The sequence below is a fragment of the Poecilia reticulata genome, unplaced genomic scaffold (genome assembly GCF_000633615.1).
Source record: "Poecilia reticulata strain Guanapo unplaced genomic scaffold, Guppy_female_1.0+MT scaffold_304, whole genome shotgun sequence".
In the NCBI taxonomy this organism is placed as follows: domain Eukaryota; kingdom Metazoa; phylum Chordata; class Actinopteri; order Cyprinodontiformes; family Poeciliidae; genus Poecilia; species Poecilia reticulata.
The window spans coordinates 11,191-22,715 of record NW_007615079.1 but is presented as its reverse complement, the minus strand read 5'-3'; the positions used below and the strand labels follow the sequence as shown (position 1 = coordinate 22,715).

The window sequence follows — 11,525 nt, the reverse complement described above, 5'->3', positions numbered from 1 at the left end:
ATAACTGTATATATATATATATATACAGTTTGTGTCTGTAAAAATTGGATGCAAAACTGCAGGATTGAGTGACATCATCAACAACAACAATGAAAAACTCATAAAATAGCAGTTACATTGTTTTGTTGCTACAAATCCACACACTCCCACTTTAAATGAATCACAACTTGACCTAGTTTTGCATCTTTTTGATAAATTACATTCATTTACATATGAGAAAAACAAAGAACACACATGGAAACCTTGTGGTGGCGCCGCTGCCACTTCATGCCAGGTCAGAACAGGTCAGATCAGGTCAGGTCAGGTCAGTAGGTCGTGTTTCTGTGTGGCCTAGAACAAACAAATAAATAAATGTGCCATTTGTCTATTTGTGGTCCGCTAGAGCTGCCAGTGGAGTCAATGATATCACAGCAAATATGGGCCAACAAGACGAGGATGGACAAACACAGACAAGAACAATAACGTCTGAACTCGTGAAACAACAACTGGATACAAATACTAAACAGTATAAGTGAGGTAAGTAGGATTAATGTGTTGAACACTGATGCTGACAGAAGCAAGAAGTCTCTGAATTGGCTATTATTCCTTTAATTGTCTTTTAAAAGTATTAAGTTCTTGGATCAAACTATTTATTTGGCTTGCTTTACATTTAATGTGACATTTTTTCCAGTTGTGCACTATTTTATTTACTTTATGGATGTGTTTACTCTAACTTCAGCATTATAATTAAAAGTCTGCGATCTAAACAGGACATATTTTATCATGATTAGCATGTGATATGCCTTCTGTGTGTGATTTTAGCCATTTTAAGAGGGAATAATTATGTGTGTAATATTTTTTTTACTTTTATTTTACTTTATTGTTTTACATAAAACTTTTCAAATGCCTTTTCTTTCTCTTTTCTTTTTTTTGCTTTTAAGTGTTAAAATTGATTTCAAACATGTTGGGAAATGATGTGTCATAACTTATTTCTTTCAAAGCTAACTGCCCCAAATGTGTGGAGCTAAAACAATGACAGCTTTACCTTGACATTGAAAGCAGTTTTGACATTGAAAAATAAAACATTTTAAAATATATAAAGAAAAGCAGAAAAACAAGAACATGAGAGTATGATCATAGGGGGTTCAATGTTCATTTTGTCTTCAATTACAATGTTGCCACATTAGGTAACAAAATATTTAGCAGTAATATTGTGTGAATGTTTTACTTATATTTTATTACATTTTGTAGCGTTGGACAGAAAACGATCAAGTGGCCCGTACGGGGATCGAACCCGCGACCTTGGCGTTATTAGCACCACGCTCTAACCAACTGAGCTAACCGGCCATGCGGCGTGTTTGCTCCAGTGTCTGTCAAGAACCATAGACCTCCTCTGTTTTTGTAAAATTTTGTGTTTTCTTTCATTAAACCGTATTTATTTGTCATTTTAAAGACAAAACACTGCTAATAATCTAGGATAACCGGGTCCAACAAACCCTAAGGCGGGAGTGACGGTCTGTTGCCATAGTTACCCCCCAAGAGAAGACGAGACTGCTCACGTGACCTGGCAAGATGGCGACTATAATGTAGAATGGGATGTAAGTGTGAGTATCTTTCGCCTACCGCGGCTTTCCCCCCGAACGGGTGTGAAGATTGATCATTTCTGTTAGCGGAGCCTTGCTGTTTTTTTTCCTTAAAAAGAAGTGGGACACATTTTGCTCCGTTTTGGTCCCGCTGCTTCCTGCCATCTGAGGAAGCGCTGCGTGAATCAGCTAACGTTAGCTCTCCCCTGCCACATCTGACCACTTATTGTTTTACCGCTGCTGAGCTCTTTACACTGTTATTAAGCTGGATCGCACCCGGTGATGTTCAGGTTCTCCTCTTTCTTGTGGTTGTGTCTCCTCTCTGCCAGGATCTGAGTTACCACGGTCCGTGTTTGGACGGTATTGGGAACTACTGGTCAATTGTTCATCACATCTGGTGATCAGGATGGCCTTAAATGTCTTTGGTAAGCAGCATCACACATCAGGTGATGTAGATGGAGTGTGTTCATTTTTCTATGTGTGTATTTAGGAAAAGATGGCTTAAGATCTATTATTTCATTCACTTAAGAAATAATGTTGTATAAAGCTGGACAAGTAAAACTGTGGGTAAAGCTGACATTGAATAATATCTACATCTAGTAGGTACAAATGCACTACCGTGTATTTACATTTCCAGTTATCTGCAAATTAAATCTATTAGTTTTGCACTTTATTGCATGTCTATACACCGGGATTGAGCGTAAAAGTGCCACAGTGCAATAAAACATGCAAAAATATTTAAATGTGAACATTAAAATAAAATTGGAAATCAGTCAATAAACATATTAAATGTCAAAAGTACGAAAAGCAATAAATGCATGAATCCTATTTGTTACCAAATAATTTCTATATCAAATGGGAAATCCACTATTGAAATAATTACCGGTATGCATTAAGCTAAATCTGAATAGTTTTGTACATAATGTTCTCAAATACATTTATAGCACATATATTAATATTTAATAAATGATTATTGTTTTCCATACAGTTTACTACAATCACCAGTAAAATTATTGTTTGGTCAGTTATTATAATTGTTGGTTTGTTTAAACTTTTGTTAATATGAATTTAAAAGGCAATAAATGCCTATTTGACCAGTTATTTTAAGATTTAATTAATAATTTAATGGACACATTCCAGAGATATTTTACCTATATTTATTTTATTTTAGTATATTTATTTCCTGTTTTATTGAATAAATAATAATGTTTTAGATTGCCATTGGTTTGTGCAAAATGGAGTTTTATGTTGAATATTTACACTTCCATTTGTACTAAACAGTCTGTGGTAAAGTAATCTACAACGCGCCACACCTTTCCTCGTGTATTTGCACAAATCGTCACAGTAACCGCAGCGGGTTCTGGACACAGAGTCCATGTTATGTCTGCGCTCTCGTCGGGTTTGTCTAATCGAGCGGCTGTATTGCCCTGAGAAGGGAGGGCGAGACGCTCGCCCGGGGAGGATCGGGAGTTGTTTTGAAGACAGGATACCAAAGAGGACGAGTGCTCAACAGATAAGGCTTGAGGAATGAACACAAAGTACACCAAGACAGGAAGTCCCGCTGTTAGTTTTACACATCCAGCAAAGACGGAACAATCTGCAAGGTGCTGACCAGAGGACGCATGTTTATTTTTATTGCAGGACTCGGAGTTTGTTGTGGAAACAATTTAATTTATTGTTTGTCTGTTTCAAGTATTGTTTCTAATGAGAGCAAATGCAGGCATCTGTAAATCGTTAATACTTATTATGATCAGGAAACTAGAGATATGGCCAACATTATCTGCCAGAGTTTCATTACGTTGCCATAAAGATGATAACATTTAAACACACAAAATGTGCTTAAATGTTAAAGAAGGGTCATTTTGAGCAGGGCTAATAAATGTTTTGCAAATATGTTGTCATCTCAGTATCAGTATGTGCAATATTAATATTGCAAAGGACTCCTGAAGTGCTCTGAACTTCCATTTTTGATGCACCTATTATGCGCATTTTTCTTCTTATTAAAGTTTTTATCTAACAAAATGACTCCTGCAGTTAAGCCCAAAGACTCTGGTTTGGATGAAATTCTGATACTTTTTTCTGAAATCCCTAGCTAAGCCGATGCTTTTATTTATTATTGTTTTGTTGCATGAAAACTCTGCATTTTCAGCTACTGTGACCTTGAATCCTCACAACAGCTGGCAGGAGATGAAAAGTTCAATCTAATCTGACCTTACTTCGTTCAGGGATTATAAAAAAAATTCAAACATGACAGCCAAACTTTGCCCACTAGATGGCAGCGTAGCAAAGGGCAATGAGAGTATTATGTTTCCTTTGTCTTTAGATCACGATGAGTACAGGCCACCAGTCTGGAAGTCCTACTGTAAGTATCAAAATAGGCACTTTTGATGTCATATGTGTGATTTTGTTTCTTAGTTTACATTTTTATCTTATATCTTTGTTACTTTGAGTTAAGCACAAAGTGATGCCTTCTCTGTTGTTGTTTGGCAAAACATCTGAAGTGTGTTTTCTGCTGTAGTGTACCAGCTCCAGCAGGAGGCGCCACACCCTCGCAGGATCACTTGCACATCAGAGGTGAGATCACACCTTTTGGCATCATCCTTTGTTTACCAGAAGATTTACCTTTTTATCGGTCATCATTAGCTGCAATATTTAAATCCACAATTCTAATAATGAAATATTTTTTCATTTCATTTTTAGACCACCAACATAATCAGAAAAGCAGACAAAAAGCAGATCTACAGTTGCTGAGTTGGAAGAATCTATAGGCAGAATTATTGACTAGTTGTGCAATTTTTTAAACTAAATATATAAGAAATCCCATTCGCTGTTTGCCTTATGGTGGATATGGCAAACCTGAGAAAGACTTTGACTAGACGTAATCCAATTTAGAATAATGTAAAAATCAAACACAACCCAGAGGACAGGACAGTTCATGGCAGCAGGGGAGGCGGTGTTTGGTCTCAGTGTGTTTCTAAAGGTCAGGCTGGTGTCACCCTGAGCCACACGAGAGAGCACAGAGAACACCTCTGATATTCAGACACAAAATGTAAAGGTCAAGATTCTTGCTGACCTTGCACTAATTGATACACCCCTGCACATCTGTCCAAACTAGAACGAGACACCAGATGTTTGTGGTTTGGGAGAACCCATAGGGATTACTGTCGGGATTGTCCGTCTGTTGAATTTGTCCACAGCTGTCCTCTGAGGTTGGGCTTGTGGTGGTGTTTGTTTGTGTAGGTACTAAATGAGCAGCTTTTGGCTTTTCGTACCGGTCCATGACCCAATTATAGCAGGCGGGTAGACTGGATTGAGGACACCCCACCTCCCCTGACCCTCGTCTGCTCCAATCAGCAGAGACTGTTTAGGTGTCGCCATATGTGACTAAATAACGATCCTTTATCTGTGACTCATATTCATTTATGTTCTGTGACACCAAGAAGCTTTGTAACATCTAAGAGGTCTGCACTACCTCTGTGACGACAAATGATGAAACATGAGGATTTGAGTTGATTTCACTTCATTAGTCAAAATGGAGAGTTAATTATAAGGGTGATTTCATCAAGAAAACTTTCTTAACGAGTGATAAGCCAATCATTCTACCAACGATCAATTGTTCCTTGATCGCCTCTAACTTTTTTCCATTTCAATAAATGCTATGTAAATAAAAAGATTGAGTGAGGAGTGATGGACCAATTGAGGAGGACTTGAAGCAGATATCTGCCGGACACTTCTTGTCTCTGTCTCTCGCAGTAATTAATGTCAACATTCTTGAAAGTGAGCTCTTAATAATTTGATCTTGATCTTTGTCTCAGTCTTGCCTCCTTGAAGTTTAAAAGTCTTGTACGTATCTCAGACTCTGTCTCAAGAGTGGTCTTGATCTCTCCCCCTCCAAAGTCTTAGTCATGAGACCGATCTTGGTCTTGCCTCCTACAAAATCTTGTTCTTTGTCTCTTGTGTCCAATAACATTGATGTTCTTCACTGTGATCTCAATTAATTTGATCTTGGTGTAGGACTTGATCTTACCTCTTTCAAAGTCTTAGTCTAGTCTCACTCTGTCTCTTACATCACAACAATGTTCTTGAGGTTTGTCTCCTTGGTTTGGTCTTGGTCCTCATTTAAAGTCTCTGTGTCTTGCATACGATAATATCAGTGTTGGTTTTTTATTGGTTTGGTCTTGGACTCGGTCTAGCCTTTCTCAGTATCTTGCCTACTTTCTGATGAAGTAGTTTTGTACACTACTCTGAATGCACACCACTAGTTCAAATGATTGTATCCTGACATTGTTAACCCTTCCGATCTATAAGTGGATGATGAACCTGCTCTCCAATCCCCTTCAGGCAGCTCTGCTTGTTGACAACATGAATTAGTAGATTATGTTTCTGTAATATTTAAAAATGTGTGGCCTAAGACTCACCACTTTGAAGTACTGGTGAGATTTAACATTTTACTTTTTCGTCGTACTTCCTGCCGTTCCCTGTTTAAAAACCAAAATACCCTTTCACATTTTGTCGCTCTGTTTCATCATTTCTCTCAGAGGACAAAAAGGCTGAAACGACTGGGCGTGAATTAAATCCCTCCTCTTCACTAAGTGCTGCTGATGGTGTCAATTGAGTGTTAGTAATGGTTATTAGGGCTGGCTTGGCCCGTGTCCTGGGAACACGTGCACAGCTGACATGAGGCGCGTAGCGAACCTCCACTTTGCTCATAAACCAGCTGGATTTCCTTCATTCCAGCTGAAGTGTTTCTCAGTTTCACCATCTCACACATAATGTGTCACAGTTTACTTTGACAGGTTGAGCACAATTCACACTGTACATATATACAAAAGAATCCCATCTTTTATGGAAATTCATAAGATTTATTATTGTTTTAAAATCAACACCGCTTCTAAATTAACACTCACTGCTGTTTGTGTTGATTTATTGGCTCAGCAGCAGATTTGTTGGCAGCAACAAAGTGTTCAGGTTTTATATCTGACTCATGCAATGTTCTGTTCGCCCACATAGTCACGAACACAGTGGCCGTTTGGTAAGAAATACTTTCAGGTTCTGAACTCAGCCGTACATTTATTGTCATCATTTAAGCTGCATTTTCTCCCCATCCAGGTGGAAAACCGACCTAAGTACTATGGAAGAGAGTGAGTTACTGTTTTATGATTGAATATGATGATGATCTTAGATCTTTAGTTGCTAAATTTGATCGTCTTCCTGGTCCAGGTTCCATGGGATGATATCGAGAGAGGAGGCCGATCAGCTCCTGAGTCAGGCTGAAGGCAGCTACCTCATCAGGGAGAGCCAGAGGCAGCCAGGCACCTACACTCTGGCTTTAAGGTATCATGTATGACTTTGACTCCTGAACCAGAATGGAGTTCTTTTTAACTCAATCCCAAAAACTGAGTCAAAGGAGTTTTTATCTGATGAATTCAGTACATCACTTCTAAAGGAGGCTTCATCTGGTTAAATATGAGGCTTTATTAACTGAGCCATCATGTTTTCACTGAGTAGGCGTCACACTGTTGAAATGGGCACATGGCTCGATTCAGATTTGCTTTTGGGTCAGCTGCTCTATTCATAGACGCGTCATTCTTCCACCTGAACCGCTCTGTCTCCCCGTGGTTCTAATTATCTTCCATAAATACTCCTTCATAAACCAGAGTCCCAATCTGGGTGGCAGAAAAAGAAAGGTTGGGTTTTGGGTTAATGATTTATGCCGGTGCTGTTTTATCTCGCAGCGGTTTCACTGTTGACCCATTTCAGTTTTCCTGCAGAAACTGTAACTTACACATTCACACACGACATCTGTCATCTTAAACAAAGAAAAATATTCAACAGTTGTTAAAATCAGAAAATCTGAAGGAAAACGTTTTATGTCTCATAATTGTCAAGTCTTTGGTCAGACAGCAGCTGTTACTTTGCTCAGATTTAAAATCACAAATTTCACAAGAGTTGAAATCGTCATGTCCAGCTTAACGGTGTTTGGCACCAGCTGGTAAAAAACAACAACATTTGAACCGCAGCTGAGAGAATTAGAAACATTTTGATCTCACTTCCAGAACAAAGTCAGTACATCTTTCTCTTCCTTCCAGGTTTGGAAACCAGACGAGGAATTTCCGTCTCTACCACGATGGGAAACACTTTGTTGGTGAGAAAAGGTTTGAGTCCATCCATGACCTCGTCACGGACGGCCTCATCACGCTCTACATTGAGACAAAGGTACAACATGTTTCTCCAGACTTCTTTGATATTTTTTCTGAAAACTATGGAAAATTTTGTCTGGAAAAGTCTGTATTTTCACATGGAAGCTGTGCAGTAGTCCTGATTTAATCTGTTTTACCCAACCACACTAATACTGTGGCTCTATTTCTTCTATCAGGCGGCGGAGTACATCGCCAAGATGACCATCAACCCCATCTATGAACGCGTGGGCTACACCACTCTGAACCAGGAGCCCACTCTGAAGAAACTCCTGCCACACAGCCCAGAGATGCCTGACGGACCGGTCCCTATCAAAGATGGCCGAAACACAGATAGGGTGAGCAATCACGACCAACCTTATGTCTTCAGTGAAAGGTCAAAGGTCGTAAGGTCTCCAGTGATGCCTAAGACTTTGAGGGTTCACATTAAAAACCCATCGTTGTATCCAATTTAAATATGGGAGGTGCTGTTGCAGAAATATAAATAATAATTCTGGTTTTAATCATTTCCTGATTATCTAATTAGCTAAACAAACACAAACACCCAAGAAACAACAAAGCCTTACTGCTACTTCACTTAGAGTGGGAGGTAATCACATTCAAGATATTAAACTTGAACTTTTGTCTAAATTTATGCAACTTACATAAGAAATCATTAGGGCTCCTGTTTCACTAACGCACACAAAGGGATGAATAATTTATTAGCGGAAGCTGTAAGAGTTTGTTCTTCAGGCAATGCACCAAATAAAATGTCTTAGCCCCCCGCCCGTACCGTCCTAAGTAGCCACTTTGTGATAAAACTGCAAGGCGTGAAAGCTGTGAAATCCCCGTCACGACTGAAGTAATTAAAACAACCGGAGGTGAATTTGAATAAGAGCAGAGGTGAGGACGGTTGGTGTAGATGCAGCAGTGGGAGCTGGAGGAGGATGGATGCAGAGGAGAGATGGCCTCCAGCCAAGGGCTCTGCAGTAAAGTTACATAACAGCAGCCGGATGCAGAAGGTTGCATCTCCAGAATGTTCAAGATTAATTTCCATTCAGCTGTGAAACGATTCGCTTTCTCTCTGTAGGTGGATTCGGTTTAGTTGCACGGGGGTGGAGGTGATTTGATAAGGTGAACTTAATGCTTTTTTGCACAGGAATCATCCTCCGCGTGGATCTTGTAATGAAATACATGACTAGGCGTTGGAGTTTGAGGGGTATAAATACTTTTGCAAGGTGTGAAAGTGACATTTGTGGATCCTGCATGACCTGCAGTGCATGACCACCTTCTACTGCACCTCATACATCACTGTCTGCGCTTCGGTGTGCATGTGTGTGTGTTGGCGGAGGGGGGGGTTGGTCCTGTGTACGTGTGTGTTTTTGTAATTGGGTAGAATTGCAGACAAAGCAGTGCAGCTGTGACACTGAGACCAGAACTGGCTCCCATCATTGTTTTATTACTCTCCATGATGGGTTTGGTGGCGATTTTAAAGCTTGCAGATGACCCAGGAGCACCTCACAATGACTGTCTGCTTGCTTGTTTTGTGTCTTTAAGGTTTAAAATCTATTTATTGTGCTATATTTTACAGTAAAAATAATTTTAAAAGAGCTGAATACACAATTTAAAGCTTAACTGTGAAGTTTTTCTACTCTACGTTGATCCTAAGATATCAGAAAATATAAATTTACCTGAAGCCAAAGTTATTAGAAACAACCTTGTGTTTCTCTAATATATTTGGACAATATGCTTATTTAATGTCAACTTTAGCAACATCGAAATAATATAAAGAAACGATAAAAATTGCGATTTAATTTGTTTTTGTGAATTTCATGGGAAAAATGCAGTTTATGTTGAAGAATAAATTAAGACACTCAAATAAATTCCCACTTAAAGCGAATAAATAGCGTCATTACTGAACATTTTGTAAACATCAGATATTTAATAAGGCGCTCCCGACTGTTGAAGTAAAGTTTATTGACATCTTTAGAAAGAAGATTGTAGCTACCATAGATTAATATATATGAATAAATAGACACATATATCAGGGCTGCAACTAACAGTGAATTAATCATTGATTAATCTATCAATTCTTACAGTAAATCGGATAAAAAAGTCGACCCATTCTTTAGCTTTTTCAGCCTATAGCATTGGAAATATGTTAAAATATGCTAATATACTTTCTTATTTCAATTTTTTTAATTCAAAATGAAATATTTTATTGCTTAAAATACCATAACATAAATTTTTTGTCAATTTTAAATGCAAAATGTATATGTTTTGTACAGTTTTGGCCTAATTACTGTTCAATATGTTGTAACGATTAATGGATTACACAATTAGTTGACGATTATTTCAATAATTGCTTCATTAATCCAGCAAAAACTGCCTGAGAATTCAAAAACATGAAACTCTTTTTAAAAAACTAAGTATTAAACGTAAGAGATGTCATTGTTTTTGGAGTTCAGCTCCTTCTCTTTGTTGAGTGTAAACAGACCTTAGTGTTATTGTGTGTTTATTACAAAATACACCAGTGAAAGCTAGTTTGTTTTTGTTTTTTTTCCCATCTGTAAATGTTAAACTAAAAGACAAAAGGATGGGGGGAAAGAAAAAGTGTGAAGGAATGAATAAAACAACAGCTTGTTCCTCGGCTCATTCTCTCCTCCCCCGGGACCAGGCGAGGTGGCAGAACCAGTGGCGAAACAACAGGAACCGCTGGAGCGTGATTGGCCCACTCCTCTCTCATTGTGACCTGTTAAATTCGTCCGTTGCTGCAGCCTCCTCCCCCTGCCTCTCCTCCGCCTCCCTCCCTCCATCCCTCTCACTAACACGGTGAGAGCCATGTGGGCAGAAGCACTCGTCCACCGGAGACTCAGGAATCCTGTCGCATTATTCCCAGCCGGGAGTATTTCTCTGTCACCTTCCAAGAAATGACGCGTTTTTGTGTTTTTGTTAGTTTTAAACCATGGGACTGATTCAGGGGAGCTTTTGTTGTGAAGTGGAGACGCTCTAATCTGATTGGCTGAGCTTAGTTGTGGGTTGCTTTCGTCAGGATGTTGTCAGTCGGAAACTGGAGGGTGTAATTGTTCCAGAACTTTTAGTTTTTTTACTTTTTTTTTTTGTAATTTAATTTAATATAAATCCACTTTAGATCTTGAACCATGCCGAGCAGAGAGTCGTACGCGGTCAAAAGAGGAAAAAAGCAGCAAAACAGACGAAACAAGAAGAAAACGAGTCAGAAAGGATCTTTGTTTTCAGTTGCTCTCGGGCTGAATGCGAGTGTCGGTTCGGTTCCTTCCCTGGCCGCCTCCAGGAGCGGTCCGGACCCGGCGAAACGGACGGCGGCCCCCTCCAAACCCTCCTCCCCTGCTTCCACCTTCTGGCAACCAATCAGATCTTTTGCCCTTTCGCAGCTCACGTCTCTGGTGCGGCGCGCCACGCTGAGGGAGAGCGACATGGTGCCCAAGTATGAGAAGGTCCACAACTTCAAGGTGAGGAACATGGGGAACATGAGGTCCTGTGTCAACATGACAACATGTTTTTATAGTGAGAAGAGCTGATGGTTCCTGCAGTCTGGAGGCGTCTGCAGCTGGTTTGGCTGTTTTTATGGTCCGGAGAAGTTAGGAAAAGAAAATAAGAGAATGGAAACATATTGGCACATCCAGAGATTTTTATTGTCCCAAATATTTGATCCATCCATCCATCCATCCATCCATCCATCCATCCATCCATCCATCCATCCATCCATCCATCCATCCATCCATCCATCCATCCATCCATCCATCCA

General features: G+C 39.4%; 1 protein-coding gene and 1 non-coding gene across 4 annotated transcripts in view; one reads left to right on the top strand and one right to left on the bottom strand.

The window, feature by feature from the left end:
* Positions 1-1,252: 1,252 nt before the first annotated feature.
* On the bottom strand, positions 1,253-1,326 carry trnai-aau (transfer RNA isoleucine (anticodon AAU)). The gene has a single exon. It is a non-coding gene; the product is annotated as a tRNA-Ile (tRNA).
* A 154-nt stretch (positions 1,327-1,480) lies between these two features.
* LOC103460833 (N-chimaerin) overlaps positions 1,481-11,525 on the top strand; it is a 15,343-nt gene continuing 5,298 nt past the window's right edge. Inside the window, exons 1-9 of one of the 3 annotated variants that reach the window (XM_008403147.2) lie at positions 1,481-1,583; positions 1,892-1,987; positions 3,886-3,924; positions 4,081-4,136; positions 6,672-6,703; positions 6,783-6,896; positions 7,652-7,778; positions 7,939-8,097; positions 11,152-11,229. In XM_008403147.2, the coding sequence (XP_008401369.1) occupies positions 1,969-1,987; positions 3,886-3,924; positions 4,081-4,136; positions 6,672-6,703; positions 6,783-6,896; positions 7,652-7,778; positions 7,939-8,097; positions 11,152-11,229 (624 nt within the window). In that variant the 5' untranslated portion in view covers positions 1,481-1,583; positions 1,892-1,968. The other 2 variants (XM_008403148.2, XM_017303495.1) reach the window with 2 other exon arrangements.